At 43.8% G+C, this 17,675-nt stretch overlaps 1 protein-coding gene across 1 annotated transcript in view; it reads right to left on the minus strand.

Annotated features, from left to right (window-relative positions):
- The window catches only part of MSN (moesin), a 152,464-nt gene that overhangs the window by 11,135 nt on the left and 123,654 nt on the right, over positions 1-17,675 (minus strand). The window contains exons 4-8 of the mRNA XM_033945391.1: positions 10,873-11,147; positions 10,151-10,234; positions 1,443-1,589; positions 866-962; positions 99-262 (exon numbers count right to left, since the gene is read on the minus strand). Of these exons, the coding sequence (XP_033801282.1) occupies positions 99-262; positions 866-962; positions 1,443-1,589; positions 10,151-10,234; positions 10,873-11,147 (767 nt within the window). The remainder of the gene's footprint in view (positions 1-98; positions 263-865; positions 963-1,442; positions 1,590-10,150; positions 10,235-10,872; positions 11,148-17,675) is intronic.

The following is a 17,675-nucleotide window of genomic DNA, read 5'->3' on the forward strand; positions in this document are numbered from 1 at the left end:
TACCTGTGCCCTGCGTTATATTTTGTAGTAATATTGCTATAAATCATATCAACAAGGCCTCAGTGCCGTGAGAAAAGAAAAAAAAATTGGATCCTCACCTCTCCATCTGCTTCTGGTGTTTCTCCTCCCGGGCCTGAGCCTTCATCTGCTGAACCTCAATTGTATCTGGCTTCCGCCGGCGCATGTACAGCTCATGGTTTCCCATGCACAGTGCCAGAATGCGCTTGTTAATCCGAAGTCGGGGAGCATAGAAGACAAAGTCCTAAGGGTGAAAAGAAGGTTGAACGTGCTTTAGTGTGTTTCTCAGCCAATGTACATGGGCCCTTTCCACTGGTCTCCCAAAGCATACATTACAATTCCAGTAAGCATTCACTTTTTCCACCTAGTTTGAATGACCAAGCTATAGTTCGATTCACCCTTGTATTGCTTTGTGGTATCCGAGATGCATGGTGAAACCCAATCCTGCTGAACATGACCTGCTCAACTACGGCCATCATCTAACTCAACTTGTCTGACAGAGGATAAAGTTACTGTGACCCGCACGACTGCTTATTGGATTTGCTGAAGAACTATGGTAGGAATCAGTGAAGAGACTTGCACGGGGATCCTATCGGCAGATGCGTCCATGAAATTCATGGCAGCCTCACCAAGCCAGTCCTGGCAACCATTTGCCTTGAACTTTTGAGGTCTTAAAATTTGCTTGCTCACTTTCAAACCCTTTAGATTGAAAGCATTCCCAGATCTCTTGATCCTACAGCTTTCTTTGGTTCACTAATTCCCCTCGCTTCCTGAAAACCCAGTTTGGAAGGCCAGACAAACTCACTACCTACAATGATAAGGCACAATGACCATACTGCATCCTTACTGGTGCTTTCTTGTCAATGGGTTTGATTACAAACTTCTTGTCATTGAATGAGATGTTCCTAATCTCGCTCCAGGGGAATCCAATTTTTGGTGTTAACCTAAGGCAGAAGAGAAAAGTGGGAATTCAAATGTGAAAAAAAAAGGAAGCAAGATCAGAACAGAGTCAGCAAGTTACTATCCCAGAAGTCTTGTCTTCAAAAACTATCAAGTGCAGAAGTTCTGCCAAGATTAAGCCACTGTAAGAGATGGTCAATGGGAGGCTTGCCGAACTCTAGAGCAACGAGTATTCAAAGGCATGAGGTCTTTAGCTTACTTGCATGGTTTCGCTGTGGCTCCTAACTTACTGAACAAGACAAACATATAAAAAGCTCACGGTGCATTTCCAAAACATTAAGTAATCAAGCCAATAATCGCAGGCGTTTGTACAGGCCCAGAGTGCTGTTTGTACAAGCCCATGGGGGAGGAAAAGCAGTGGAAAAATTAGTCAGGTTTGGCACTAATTGTGAAGACAAAAATACTTGAGGGCTGTGTAATAGGTTTTTCAGCTCAATGCCCAATACACGATGGGAAACCATTACCTGTCATTCTGTTCATAGATGTTCAGTCCCAAGGCATCTACTCCCAGCCACAGTTCAGAGCCCTTTTTATTCTTAATGCTGAAGTAGTTGACACCATACATTTCTAGATCTTGGGAAATCTTGAGGTACTCCAGTATGGCATCCTCTCTGGAAGGGAAGGAGAAAGAAAAAAGTTTAAACAAGATTTCCTATCTCAGAGACTAGCTCCAGCCTCTAGTCATCAGACAACTTGCTGAGCACAGATGGTATAACAGAGGAGGGGGTAGCAGTGATGCTAGCTGTAGAGTATTTAGCTACTGAATTCAGAGACAACTGTGTTTTCTGGGGGAAGGCCTGCTAATATTGTACCATACTAGATTTTGGCAGATAAAACGTAAGGAAGTTCTTCTTCACCCAGAGAGTGGTGGAAAACTGGAACGCTCTTCCGAAGGCTGTTATAGGGGAAAACACCCTCCAGGGATTCAAGACAAAGTTAGACAAGTTCCTGCTGAACTGGAACGTATGCAGGTAGGGCTGGTCTCAAGGCCTGCCAATGCTTTAAGGAAGCTCAAAAGTGTATATTCCTGGGGGACTCTATACAAGAATTTGCACAGACCTACAAGGACCAAGAGCCAGTAGTGCTCTGCAACCTCCTTGTGGACAGATGCTGCCCCTACAGCTTTTGGCAGTCATGTCTGAGAAATAAAAAGCTATGCTATCCGCTCTAGTAACCTTCTCTTTCTCATGCAGGCCCAACTCTAGAAGGAGCCAGTACCATGTAGGTTCAACTTTATACCCCTATGTGCCTGGCCTGCTAGACAATCTAGGGGCAGGGCCAGCCAACCTTCCAAACGATCTGAGTCTTCCTCCGATTATACAGCCCCATATCATTGGCCACACGAAGGTTCATGAGCATTCACTGCCTACTCCAAGGCACACTGGTATTCGTCCCCAACCCAAAGTATGCCTGGTGCCCCAACTGACTATTCATCTCTACCTCTATGTACAAACTGAGGAGTGGCAAGCGTACTGAGTCCTGTGGGACCTTTCAGTTCAAATGCCACTAAGCTTCACTGGTCTAATACCATCCTAACTCTCACCTTGCTAGTCAGGTTTTCAGGATACCCTTGATGAATATGCAATGAGACTCCTTTTTAAAGATGCTTTTAACCTTTAAAATACGTTTGGTTCTTATACAAAATTTATTTTCTAATTGTACCCTTCCCCCCCTTTTTTCTGCTTTCTCTTTTTAGATTCCTCGTCCTATTGTTCTTTCCATATGTGTCTCTCCTCTGAACTTTAAAAATACTAAATTGTAGTTCTATCCCCTCTGCCCTTTTTGTATTGGTTGGTCTGTATTTCCAATTTTAAATTTTAAATTGTGTGTAAAAACATATGTTCATATTTTATTGATTTTTGTATATCGCTTAGTAAAACTAATTAAGTGATTCATCAAAGTCCAATAAAAACTTGAAACGCATGCAAATTTCTCGTGCATCTTCATTGTTGTAATCCTGAAAACCTGACTGGCAAGGTGGGCCTCCAGCAGAGGATTGAGAAGCACTGTGTTAGACCTAGTCAAATAGCTAAGCTAGTCTTAGTTCCTGCTTCAAGCCCATTTAGGCCTATTATACTCTACACCAGGGATGTCCAACCTCGGCCCTCACCAGGTCAGCTTTTCAGGATTTCCCAAACAAATATGCATTATTAATTAACCCACTGGAACTTATCAGCCTTTTTAATAGCTCTACTTAATGCATAAACAAACTACCCAAATAAGAGCTATGTTTCACACCGCTTCTTATGCTTATAAATAATTCAGCATTTATTATAATATAGCACCATCCAAACCTTTAAAACATATTATAACATTATTTCATACTAAACATACATAAGAACATAAGAATTGCCATATCCGGCTCAGACTCTGGGTCCATCAAGTCCGGTGATCCGCACACGCGGAGGCCCTGCTAGGTGTATCCTGGCCTAGTTTTAGTCCCCATATCACCGTATGCTTCTCAAGGGAGATGTGCATCTAATTTACCCTTACCCGTATCACTCTATGCCACTCTTAAGGAGATGTGCATCTAGTTTACCCTTAAATCCTAGAACGGTGGATTCTGCTATTACTTCCTCGAGGAGAGCATTCCAGGTGTCCACCACTCGCTGCGTGAAACAGAACTTCCTGATATTCGTCCTGGAACTGTCCCCCCTCAGCTTCAGTCTATGTCCTCTTGTCCGTGTCACACTGGACATTGTAAATAACTGCTTTCCCTGCTCCATTTTGTCGAATCCTTTCAGTATTTTGAAAGTCTCGATCAGATCCCCCCGCAGTCTCCTCTTCTCAAGGGAGAACAACTCCAGTCTCCTAAGTCGTTCCTCGGAGTCCAGGTTCTCCATATCTTTCACTAGCTTCGTTGCTCGTCTTTGCACCCTCTCTACCAGTTTTATATCCTTCTTTAGGTATGGAGACCAATGCTGGACGCAGTATTCCAGGTGCGGTCTGACCATGCTATGTAGAGCAGTATTATAACTTTCTCTGATCTACTCGTAATTCTGTTCTTTATCATGCCTAGCATTCTATTTGCTTTCTTTGCCGCCGCCACACATTTATACATACACACAGTTATTCTCCCAAACAGTGAAACCCCCCCCCCCAATCTATCCAACACATAGAAAAAGTTAAAATTCATGAAAAGTTCATCCTTTCAATAAAACACTGTCTTCAGTGCCTCATCTTCTTATCTGTATCAGTTCTCAATTATCTTCTGCACGCCGTTGTCTACTGGATTTACCTCCACTTTCAAATTTGATCTTATTTGGGTATTTTATTTAAACAAATATGCATGAGATCTATTTGCATAACAATGTTGGACAACCCTGCTCTATACAAAAATAGGAAATAAACACATCTCATGGAAAAATAGTCTACACAGCACTGGTTCTAAACTCAGTCCTTAGGACACACCTAGGCAGACAGGTTTTCAGGAGGAAACATCCATAGTCTGCTATTGACAGATATGGGGGAATCCACTGCTTTCCCTGGGATCGGTAGCTTGGAAGGTTGATACTATTTGGGTTTTTGTCAGGTACTTGTGGACCTGAATTGGCCACTGCAGAAACAGGATACTGGTCTAGATGGACAACTGGTCTGACTCAATAGGGATGTTCTTATGTGAGCCAAGTATAGAACAATCCAGCCATTGTGACATCACTGCTGAGGTTGGCTCTCAGGCATTGGTGGAATGAGGCATTGTGACATCACAATCTCAACTCTGGAATGTTGCTACTCTTTGGGTCCCTGCCAGGTACTTGAGACCTGGGTTGGCCACTGCTGGGCTAGATGGATCATTGGTCAAGGCCAGTATGGCTATTCTTTTCTGAGATTAAAAAAAGTGCTTCCACTACCTCCACTATATGCAAATTTCTCATGCATATTCATTGTGGGCAATCTGAAAACTGACTGACTAGATGTGTCCCGAGTACTGGGCTGAAAACCTCTGGATCTGCAGAAATGAAAGATCCACGTCAATCATTTTGGCATCTAGGAATACAACATTCATTGCTGACGTCACAAAAGGATAAATATTTGGTGTCAGGTCAAAAGCGCGCCGCGACAAAGGCGCACCCAGACAATTGAGTGCAGCGCGTGCCGCCGCGCCACTCTAAATTACTGTTTTTAGCGCTCCGACGGGGGGGGGGGGCGTGGGGGAACCCCCCCACTTTACTTAATAGACATCGCGCCGCGTTGTGGGGGATGTTTTTAGGGAAAAAGTTCAGTTTACAGTAAAATGTGGAGGGTTACAACCCCCCCATAACGCCGGCGCGATGTCTATTAAGTAAACTGGGGGGGTTCCCCAACAAAACCCCCGTCGGAGCCCCTAAAAACTGTAATTTACAGCGGCGCGGCAGCGCGCTCAATTGTTGGCGCGCGCTTTTGTCTTTCGCGCCGTTGTCTTTCGCGCCGTTGTCTATGAACCAAATATTTGGCTGTCCAGAGATTGTACAAAGATGGACTTATCTTGGCTCAGCCCACCTAAGTCAGACTGCTGAATATGATGCTCTAACTCAGGCTTCTCAACCCAGTCCTTGGAGCACACAATCCCTTCAGGTTTTCAAGATATTCACCATGAATATGCGTGAGAGAACCTGGCATACTAAGGAGGAGGGGCAAGCCACTCTCAAATGCTTATTCACTGTGGATATCCTGCAGAATTTCTCTCCCTACCCCAGGACGCCCCATTCCCTCAAGATATCCAGGTTATCTGCTGTCAAGTGATGCTGCCAGCATCGTAAACCCAAACAAATACATATAGTCAACACCTGACGGTTATGGATGTTGTCTCTAGAAGAAGACCATCCCCAGCCATTATTTTTGGCCATCACACATAGCCCACATGCGACCGTGATACACCCCAGTAGTGCTGGAGGGGGATGGAAAGGGAAGTGTTGTGAAACACAATGAACCTAGACACTGAAGCGACTGCAGAGCCAACAGGGAGGCAGCCATTAATAATGAAAATGTCATCTTGCGTGGTCTTTTATTCCCAACTTTCTATACCAGTTTATTTGTCAAGCAGAACAAAGCGATCCACAAAACTAAGATGACCCAAAAACATAGGAAAGGAAATACATTCACACAAAGACACAACCAGCAGCATCACAGAATCCGGCGATTAGTAGATGCCAGTCCACACCCTGAGGTAAGTGCGGTGTTGGGCTGCGAATGAAAAAGTCACTGTGCCTCTCAAACTGATCAAGGTGAGGATCTGGAAGGGCCAGGCGACAGCGATCCAGAGATCTTAAATGCGCTGGGGAGTAATGGGACAGTCAGAGAAAAAGACTGTTTTAAACAAGAAACATTGGACAGCCAGAATTCATTAATAAATTTCTGATACCGTAAACGCCACATAGCGATTTCTTCGTTCCTCGGAGCAAAATTTATTAGTAAACCCAGCCTTGACCCATATTAATACTAGAAGAAACGTTATTTTTTCAGTAGTTGCCCCGACCCTCTGGAATTCAGCACCAAATGCTCTTAGAGAGATAACTTATATTGAGAAATTGAAATCTTTCCTTAAGACATTCCTTTTAAAAAATGCCTTTCAAGTGTAAATGTCCTTTTAAGGATTTTTATATATATATATAAAAAATAAAACCCAAAACCCAAATGAAACTTTTTATCTTTTACACGTCCACTTCCTTGTTTTTAACCCCACCCTTTTGTTTATACCTTTATATCTTACTTTTCTTTCAGCATTGTAGTTCTCCCCTTCTTTTCCACTCTTACCCGTTTGTCCAGTCATGTATGTCATTGTTTTCATCTAATCGTGTATGTTTATTTTGTTAAAGTTATGTTAAATTATATTATATGTTTCTATCCTATTTTAAAATGTATAACCACCTTGAAATAAATAAGGTGGTATATCAAAAATTTTAATAAACTTGAAACTATATGAGAATAGACCAGAAGCCAATGGTATTTTCTTAGCAGAGGAGAAACACGGTCTTCTCTTCTTGAGTAATAGTATTGATAGTATTTCTGAAAGCTGTTCACCTCTCAAGGGCACGCCAAGTAAAACTCAGTTTTGAGTATATGCGGAAGTGCTGGCATCCATGACTGAAGCACCCCACTGGCTTCCTCTCTGGAGGCAGCACGGGCAGAGGCTTGGCAAGCAAATCTCTTTGGTTGGTGGGGTTTGAGAACCCCCACAAAAATAGGAACCCAGAAGCCAATATAGAAGATGCCCTCACCACATGGCACCGAGATGCCCACTTATAGAACTGTCTCCCAAATACTCATTCAGAAGAAGGATGCTTTCCCACACATGACCAAAGGCCAAGACAATTTTAAAAACTGTCAGTAATCAAATCGATAGCCAGTGGGAACTACAGACCAGTGAGTCTGACCTTGGTTCCGGGGAAAATGGCGGAAGCGCTGATAATAATAATAATAATAATAATTTATTTCTTATATACCGCCAAAGCCATAGTAGTTCGAGGCATCATCGATAAGAATTTTGAAAGAAATAAACTTCTAAACACAAGCCAACACGGCTTCTGCAAGGGGATATCGTGCCTAACGAACTTACTGCACTTCTTCGAAGGAATTAACAAAGGGATGGACAAAGGGGACTCCATAGACATCATATATTTAGATTTCCAAAAAGTCTTTGACAAGGTACCCCATGAATGCCTACTTCGGAAACTGAAGAACCATGGGGTGGAAGGAGATGTACATAGATGGATAAGAAATTGGTTGGCAGGTAGGAAGCAGAGGGTAGTAGTAAAGGGCCACTACTCAGACTGGAGGAGGGTCACGAGTGGTATTCCGCAGGGGTCGGTGCTTAGACCGCTGCTATTCAATATATTTATAAATGATATAGAAACAGGGATGAAGTGCAAAATAATAAAATTTGCAAACGACACCAAACTATTTAGTGGTGCTCGGACTAAAGAGGATTGCAAAGAATTACAAAGGGACCTGAACAAACCAGGGGAGTGGGCGACGAGATGGCAGATGAAGTTCAATGTAGAGAAATGTAAAGTATTGCATGTAGGAAGCAGAAACACGAGGTACAGCTATACGATGGGAGGGATGTTATTGAGCGAGAGTACCCAAGAAAGAGTCTTGGGGGTAATAGTGGACAAGACAATGAAGTCGTCAGCACAGTGCGCAGCGGCCGCTAAGAGAGCAAATAGAATGCTAGGGTATTACAAGAAGGGTATTACAACCAGAACAAAGAAGTTATCCTGCCATTGTATCGGGCGATGGTGCGTCCGCATCTGGAGTACTGTGTCCAATATTGGTCGCTGTACCTTAAGAAGGATATGGCGATACTCAAGAGGGTTCAGAGGAGAGCGACACGTCAGATAAAGGGTATGGAAAACCTTTCATGCACAGAGTCTAGAGAAACTGGGGCTCTTTTCCCTGGAGAAGAGGAGAATTAGAGGGGATATGATAGACTTACAAGATCATGAAGGGCATACAGAAAGTGGAGAGGGACAGATTCTTCAAACTTTTGAAAACCACAAGAATGAGAGGGCATTCGGAAAAGTTGAAAGGGGACAGATTCAAAACCAATGCTAGGAAGTTTTTCTTCACCCAAAGGGTGGTGGACACCTGGAATGTGCTTCCAGAGGGAGTGATAAGACAGAGTACGGTATTAGGGTTTAAGAAGGGATTGGACAATTTTCTGAAGGAAAAGGGGATAGAAGGGTATAGATAGAAGACTAATGTCCTGTTGGGCACGATGGACCTCTGGTCTGACCCAGCAGAGGCATTTCTTATGTTCTAGTTGAGTATTTGAAGAAAGGGTGGGGGGGATAAATAGGATCTCCCTGTACACACCTCCAAGGTCACTTCCAGGGAGTCTCCCTAACCACAACCTCTCCAGAAGGCATCACATTATTTCAGCCTTCTCCAGAGTAGCCCCCACACAGGAATAAAAACAACTTTATTTTTATATACCTCAATATCATAACAGTTCTAAGCGGTTCACAATAAAAGACAATTGACAAGCAGCAAAGTTACAAACAGAAATGCACTTCCTGAAAGGTTCCACTTAACACAAGACCATTTCTACTTCAGGAAGAAGGTAAAAAGTTTGGCTCTTCAACCAGGCTTTTAATGGAAGAACTAACTTGCTAGACCCACACACGTGACACCAGCTGCACATACTATATAGCAGGACATGTTTATCCACTTCTACCCTAGCTGAGAATTCTCAAGCATCATTCTGACCTCATGTGCAACTTCTTTAAAATTAGTCTATTTATTTTCTTACTCCTTATCTATATGCTTCATCTTTGCTTATACCCTACACCCTCTATTAAAATGTTTTTATCTTGTATTATGTTAACATTGTAACGTACTCTCAGTCGGCATTATTGTTTGCTGGAAGCACCTTTAAACATCAATTTGAAACACCCACACTGTACAACTTATAGCACTTTCATATCATAAACCAATAACCAGCGATTCTTTCAATATGATTAATTAAATTTACATTTAAAGTGAGCTGGATCCTCAGAAGTCCATCAAACTGCTATTTACCGTCATTTGAAAATTTTGCACTAAGATCGTCATTGATCCACTGGAGTCAACATTTTATGTTCAGGCTAAGACGGAGGGGCAGGAGAACGATTGGGGACAGCCTAGATACAGCCTAAAGGTAAAACATGTCAGACAAGAGTCCCCGGCCAACAGCTTTCAAACCAAAAATGACAATATATGTCTGGTCCTTTTTAAAAATTCTAAAAAAGTATAACGTTAAAAGGTTGAAAATTATACAAAGAAAATTTACATATAAAATGTTGACTGCGATGATCAATGATGATCTTAGTGCAAGATTTTCAAATGACGGTAAATACCAGTTTGATGAACTTCCGAAGATCCAGCTCACTTTAAAACTAAATTTAATCAATCATATTGAAAGAATCGCTGGTTATTGGTTTATCATATGACATTACTATAGATTGCAAAGTGTGGACATTGAAATGTAGCAGACTATACCATACTTTGATTGTAACTTAAATATTTTTACTGCTTCAAAAAAGGCAGTAAATAAATCATAATAAATAAAATTAATATGATCAGATTTCCACAAATTCAACCTAAGTCAGGTTTCGAGGTTCTGCTATTTCAGCAATGAACTGTTAGGTGGACCTACTACAAAATCACCTCTTTAAAAGAAAAATAGACTTGGTTCTAGAGCAAAACTCGTTACCTGAGCATGCCCCGGTGCTCCTCATGCCACACCTGGATCCTTTCCTCCCACTGTTCTTTGTTGAGCTTGTGCTGCTCCAGAACCCTGCAAGAGAAGGGCAGGAGTAAAACAAGATATGCTTTGGCTCAAAGACCTTCCTGCTTCCCAAAAGATCCCTCCTCTCCATCTACAGGAGGACTGGTAGACAGTAGTGGTAAATGCATCACTAGTTCTTACTGTCCACTCAGGGTCTCTCAACCCAGTTCTCAGGGAACCCAATCCAGTCTGGCTTTCAGGATATCTGCAATGGATATGCATGAGAAATTTCCATTCAATGGAGGCATTGTATGCAAATCTTTCTTGTGCTTATTCATTGGATATCTTGAAAACCAAACTGGCTTAGGTTCCCCTTAGGACTAGATTGAAAACCTCCCTCTAATTATACCCTAATCCATTCTATGGATTAGGTAAAGAGTAACTCTCCACAATATTTGTATGAAGTTCTCGTGTAAAAAAAACCCTTCCCAGTTCACACAAGATCACACAGAATTCATGATGCTCAATGTTCTTCTTAGGCTATGATATGCCTCAGCAATAAAAGCTATATATTTAAATCAAGACCGAAAATCACTTGTCCCCAATGTGCAGATGGTCCTGAATTAGGCAGGTCCCTCTGTACTAGGTTAGGAAACCCTGCTCCTCATTCCCCGTCACATCTTAGCTTTGCAAACAGTTCCCGCTACCTCTGAGGAAGCAGCTTGTCACCAGCTAGGTAACCGGATTTCTGCACATCCTTGTTAAAGTCCCCGTATTTGGCCTGGACAGCATAGGAAGCCAGCAGGACGGCAGTCTCAGGGGGGCAGTAGATGTCATCATTTAGGATGCCCTCCTTGACCTGCAGAAAGAAGAGGCGCTGGGTGACATCTTGGATCAGCTCCTCCGAGACGTCCTCTGGGAAGAACTTGGCACGAAACCTGAACAGCAGCGGGCTTTCCTTGCGCACATCCTGCGCAGTCACCTGGGAAATACAAATGGAGAATGCAGAAAGTCAGGGACGCTCTTCCAGCTTAGGGGCGATCGAATGTTTTTAAATTTTCAGCTGAAACCAAATCTGTGGCCGATACTCGCTGCTCAGTTTCACCTAAAACCAAAACCAGCCCTGCCCTGCTCCTAAATGAGGAAAAGCCTCCACTCCCTCCCTTCCCCCCCCCCCCCCCCACAAAGTAGCCTCCCTCCCAGACTTTCCCACGCTGGCTCCAACCTCAAAATAACTGCCACCACCTCCAGAGGCAATGAGTATGCAGAGGTAGCACGGGCAGGAATAAGTAGGGGATCACTCCTGAGCCAACAGTATGGCAGGCCCTGGGGGGAGAGGGGATGGAGAAGTGAAATGCCATGGGTTATAGCACAAAAAAGTAGGAGCCAAAAATGTACCCCCTCCACCACCACCGATGGCAAAAACTTCAATGGTGATCTCTTCCCTTGTGAAACATCTTCTCTCTTCTTCCTCAACAGCATTGCTGACAAACAGAAAAAGAGGCCAAAAATCAAGCGGTGGCAGAGCAGTGCAATTATAGCCCCCTGCTGGTGCAGAATCCAGAAATTCAATACCACACCATATCCGGCCATTGGTGATGAATTTCCAGTTTCCTTTCTGGCCACTGGAACTCACCCGGTTAAGCCTATATTCACCACCAACGGTTAATCTCCTAAGCAGTTTAAGCTAGGCCAGATATTTATCTTGTTTGCTTCCTCAGGTTCCTATTTGCACTTCCGAAAGCTGTTGAAACATCTTTGTAAGATTTTGGGGGAAATTAATGATTAAGTCACAAATTTTGTAATTCGCTGATTTGTACAGTGTCTTGCTTAGGTAAACCGCATCGATCTGGAAGGTTTTGCGGTCTATAAATGTATATGGCCTCTTTTAACCGCTAAAACCAATGCTGAAAATAAGTGCTAACCGGCCAGTTAAATGCTATTTAAATGGTCAGTGACCTTTACTGACTAGTTAAATAGTGCTATACTTCGAGGGGGGAGGGCTCTTCATTTCAACCACATCCATCCATCTTATATAACAGGCGTACCACAATAGTGATTCCACTGTGGAAGATGACCTGGGGCATTTAAACCTGTACTGCAGGGAGGCAAAGTTCAACTCCCCTCCACACACTTTTGGTCCCATTCCTCTGTGTAACTATGTTCTACGTACCTTCTATCCTTGCCATTCAGATGCTGAAAACAATGGGCCCTGTGACAAAGGGATCAATACTCAAAGCAATTTAAAAAGTAGCCAGGATGAAGAGGGAGGAATCCTTGGCTTCTTGTTAGCCCTGGTGCCATAAGAGTCCGTGCCCCAGGCTGAGTTTCGTTTATGACAAAGTTGATTTGTTACTCCTCCTTGGGTAGGGACTTAGGGGCAGGTTGTCTGGGGTTGGGGGGAGGGGACCTTGGGAGGGTTTCACGATTGGTCTGTTGTCAGTTCCTCCATTAGTGAGATGACTTTCGCAGAAGTACATTGTGGCTGTTGGATTGGTTAATGCTGTACCGAACATAGAAACATGACGGCAGATAAAGGCCAAATGGCCCATCTAATCTGCCCGTCCACAGTAGCCATTATCTCTTTCTATCTCTGAAATCTCACGTGCCTATCCCAGGCCCTTTTGAATTCAGACACAGTCTCTGTTTCTACCACCCTTTCCGTAAAAAAAACTATTTCCTCAGATTACTCCGGAGCCTGTCACCTCTTAACTTCATCCTATGACCTCATTGCAGAGTTTCCTTTCAAATGAGAGACTTGACTCATGCGCCTTTACATTACATAGGTATTTAAAGATCTCTATCATATCTCCCCTCTCCCGCCTTTCCTCCAAAGTATACAGATTGAGATCTTTAAGTCTGTCCCCATACGCCTTATGACGAAGACCAAGCACCATTTTAATAGCCTTCCTCTGGACCGGCTCCATCCTTTTTATATATCTTTTTGAAGGTGCGAACATTGATATTAGGTACCTGGACTTCAGCGGGGGACTAATGCACACTTTGGGTGGGAGCAACAGGTAGAATTAGTGGATGGTTTACTCAAAACTGGTATACTTGTATTACGATTGTTTACTTGTTTGTTGACACCACCTTTCAATAAAAAAAAGATTTTGCTTAAAAAGCAGCCAGGAGAGGCTCCAGGCTGTCTTAGTCACTTGTCCTGTGCCAACCAGGCTTATTCACTGGCATTTAATCAGACAGCAGCACTGCATATGCCCAGTTGCCAGGCTATTTTGTGGGCGGTCTGAAGGGTGGCATCAACACTTATGCTTAACCACATAAAAAGAAGCACAGTCTTATCCTATGTAGTTAAATGTTCAATGCAGCACTTATAATTAAACCTTGTATCTATACAACCACATGAAAATTGCTCTCAGTAATACAGAAGCAGCTCATGAGTATTGTGTACTCTTGCAGCTTGCTGGATCTTCAGATTGCTAGTAAAGAGTATATAACTTCTTTTCAGCTCTTCATTGATCTACAGTATTTTTTTTTTATTATTATGTTTTTATTGAAAGTGGAAAAGGTCACAACCAGACAAAATACAAACTCCGCAGCAAAAATGTCCAAATATAAGAAATATGCAACAAGAGCAGCAGTCCCACCAGCTGAACCCAACTGGAATCCCGAAGGTACAATAGAAAAATATTTTTAACCCTTTTATATTTTTATTCATAAAAAAATTTTCTTATCTCATAAATTCCTTAATAAAAAGTACTGTTCAATATTAAATTTCAAAAATCAAATAAGCGGTTTATCATGATGGCTTGAGTAATGTTATTCAGTCCAACAACTCATTACGGTACATTTATAGACCGCAAAACCTTCCAGATCGATGCGGTTTACCTAAGCAAGACACTGTACAAATCAACGAATTACAAAATTTGTGACTTAAATCATTAATTTCCCCCCCAAAATCTTACAAAGATGTTTCAACAGTTTTCGGAAGTGCAAATAGGAGCCCGAGGAAGCAAACAAGATACGAATCCATGTTTCATCCACTTCTTCAGGGTCGAGGTGATAAGTTTGTTTCATAGCAAACTTTCATCTGATTTTGAGCTCTTCAAGATGGCCAAACCCACTTAAACATGTTAAATGGATGCATGTGACCAGGATAGTCAATGCTGGTTCCGTTTCCGAATCATCTATGGGCTCAAAAAGTCAGACCATATTAGCCCTTTCTACAGAAAACTTCATTGGCTACCGTTTGAAGCAAGGTCATCTTCAAATTCGCCTGCCTCTGCTTCAAAACCCTAACTGGCTCAGCCCCGATATACCTGTCATGCCACTTCGTCTTCCCAGGCTCTAACCGTACACGCAATGCCCACCTGTTTGCCTACCCCTCTCCAAAAGGATGCATCTACAAAAGATTCTTCGACAAAACCCTCTCTTTCCAAGCTGGCAAATGGAATGACTGCTTGACCACCCTCATCTCTCTTGCCCCAACTTATCTATCCTTCAGGAAATCTCTCAAATCATACCTCTTTGATAAATTCCTCTAACTCCCGCCCTCCCAACCAAACTACTAATCTCAACCTCGCCTCCCTCCCTACCCTTCCTCCCCCTCATCCCCGGTTATTTTTCCTTTCCCCTTTCTGCACTCGCCTTGCAACAGTTATTGGATTACTTTGTAATTGCCACTGGTTTATACCATACACTTGATAACTAATTCTCTGTACCTTCATTGCATATGTACAGTTCTCATCTCCTGTAAACTGCTCTGAACTGTTTTGTGGTATTGCGGTATACAAAAATAAAGTTATTATTATTATTACTAGTCTTTAAGCCCGTTACATTAACGGGTGCTAGAATATATGTATGTCTGTCTTTCTTTCTGTCTCACTCCCTGTCCTTGTGTCTTTCTTCTTTTCTTTCTGTCTCCCTCCCTCCTATTATTTGTCTTTCTTTCTATTTGTTTCTCTTTCTGCCCCCTATGCAGCATTTATCTCCCCTTGTCCACTTTCCTGTACAGTAGCCATATCAGCATTCCCTCCCCCTCCATTTCCTTGTGCATCAGCATTTCCCCCTCCCTACTTCCTTGTGCAGTATTTTCCTCCCTCGGGTGCTAGAATATATGTGTGTGTGTCTGTCTTTATTTCTTTCTCTCTCTGTCTCCTTAGCCACTTTTTCCTGTCCATTCTCCCTTCTTTTTACCTCCCCTGTGTCCACCACCACCCCTTCACTGCTCCCCTTATCCAGCAGCAGCCCTTCTCCCTTTGTTTTACCTCCCCCCTGTCCATCAGTACCTCTTCCTGCTCCCCCTGTCCAACAATAGGCATCCCTTCCTTTTTCCCCCTGTCCATCATTACCTCTTCCTGCTCCCTCTGTCCAGCAGTAGGCCTCCCTTCATTTCCCCCCCCCATCCATCAGCATCTCTTCCTGCTCCCCCTGTCCAGCAGTAGTCCACCCTTTATTTTTTCCCCCTGTCCATCAGCATCTCTTCCTGCTTCCCCTGTCCAGCAGTAGGCCTCCCTTAATTTTTTCCCCCTGTCCATCAGCACCTCTTCCTGCTCCCCCTGTCCAGCATTAGGCCTCCCTTTATTTTTCCCCCCTGTCCACCACCACCTCTTCATTGCTCCCCTTATCCAGCAGCAGCCCTTCTCCCTTTGTTTTACCTCCCCCCGTCCATCAGCACCTCTTCCTGCTCCCCCTGTCCAGCAGTAGGCCTCCCTTCATTTCCCCCCCTGTCCATCAGCAGGTCTCCCTTAATTTCCCCCCCTGTCCATCTGCACCTCTTCCTGCTCCCCCTGTCCAGAGTTTTTTATTTACTCAGATAGAGTCCTTGCGGCCCTCCCCCTTCCCTTCCCTTGTAACTCGGCGATTCAAGCAGCCTGTGCAGCACTCTTCACACGCTGCTTCGAGTCCTTCTACTGCCCTTATATGCTCTGCCGCGTCTCTGATGACATCATCAGAGACGCGGCAGAGCAAATCAGGGCAGTAGTAGGGCCTGAAGCAGCGTGTAAAGACTGCTGCACAGGCTTCTTGAATCGCCGGGTAGGTATTCGGGTCAGCGGCAAGGGAAGGGGGGTGAGCGGCAAAGAACTCCTCTGGTCTGTTGCGGAGGGCGGCCTGGCTCCATTTATTGATTCGTTGGGGGGGGGGGAAATGCGCTGTGTTGGGGGGAAGGGTAGGCAGACGCGGGGACCGGGTTGCGCGCTTGTGGTGCCTGAGCTGCAGGAGAAGGAGCTGGTTGTGCATGGCGGGGGAGGCCCCGACTGCAGCTTCTTCGTCGTTGAAAGCCGCCGCAGCTCCTCTCTGTCGATCCTGGTCCAGTTCGAGAGAGGAGCCGGGGGTGAGGAAGGCCGCCTCAGCTATGTAAATTTTTTTTTATTTGAAAGCCGCCACCGGGGCCGCGCATGCGCAATTGTGTTTTCGCGACAGATCAGGGAACTCGTTTTTTTTTTGTGCGCATGCGCGGCCTATCATTTTATTATATTAGATTACAGTTCAAACTCCTCTTACAAGTGCATTCGCTCGGTAGCCCCTCAATCTCTCCCCATATGCTTCCCCCTCAAACTCCATTCATCGGGTAAAGTCCCTCTTATCTGTACCCTTCTCCTCCACTGCCAACTCCAGACTCTGCCTCTTCTTTCAAGTCACGCCATACGCCTGAACAGGCTGCCAGAGTCAATATGTCATGCTCCATCTCTAGCAGTCTTCAAATCCAAGGTAAAAGCCCATTTTGTAGCTGCTTTTAACTTTTAACCCCCAATCACGGTTAGATGCATTCCTTCTGCCAGAAACTGCCCCAACTCTGAGATGTCCTGTGACTGTCCAAATTAGATTGTAAGCTCTTCTGAGCAGGGACCGTCTATTGAAAGTTAAATGTACAGCACTGCGTATGCCTTTCGGCGCTAAAGAAATGATAAACAGTAGTAGTACATTTCTCCCGCCGTATTCGCTTTGATAGGGGATTAACAGAACCACAAATACAGAAAAACCACAAATAACTTTTTCATAGGTTATTCACTGTTTTCTATTAAAAACCATCGTGAATATGGTGAAACCGCGAAAAACATGGTGGGAGACCTGGTCTGTTCTTGAAGGACAGGCAAAACACGGTGAAGAAAGTGCTGGAAATCAGCGATTTCTCTATGCAAGCTGACGTAATTGGGGGGGGGGAGGGGAGAGGAGCCAGCAAACTAAAAACCTTAAATAATCGAAACCATGAATGCTGAAACCGCGAATACAGAGGGAGAAGTGTAGTAGTTCACAGACATGACCTAGCATTCAATATCCAAGGATAAAGCTGGTGGCTACTAAGAAAAATGTCGACTGTCCTAGTGAACATCTATCCCCAGTGGAATAAAAATGTGTGTTGGAACCACAGCAGTGTCAAAATCCATCTGGAGAAAAAAGCTGTCAAACTGGAAAGTTAACCTCTCCCCCTCCCCCCCCAAAAAAAATAAATAAATAAATAAATAAATAAAAACAACCCAAACTCACACACATTCCTACCACCTCAGGTAGCTGCAAGAAAGACAGTAGAATACCAGGAAGGGTAGGA

The sequence above is a fragment of the Geotrypetes seraphini genome, chromosome 5 (genome assembly GCF_902459505.1).
Source record: "Geotrypetes seraphini chromosome 5, aGeoSer1.1, whole genome shotgun sequence".
Classification (NCBI taxonomy): domain Eukaryota; kingdom Metazoa; phylum Chordata; class Amphibia; order Gymnophiona; family Dermophiidae; genus Geotrypetes; species Geotrypetes seraphini.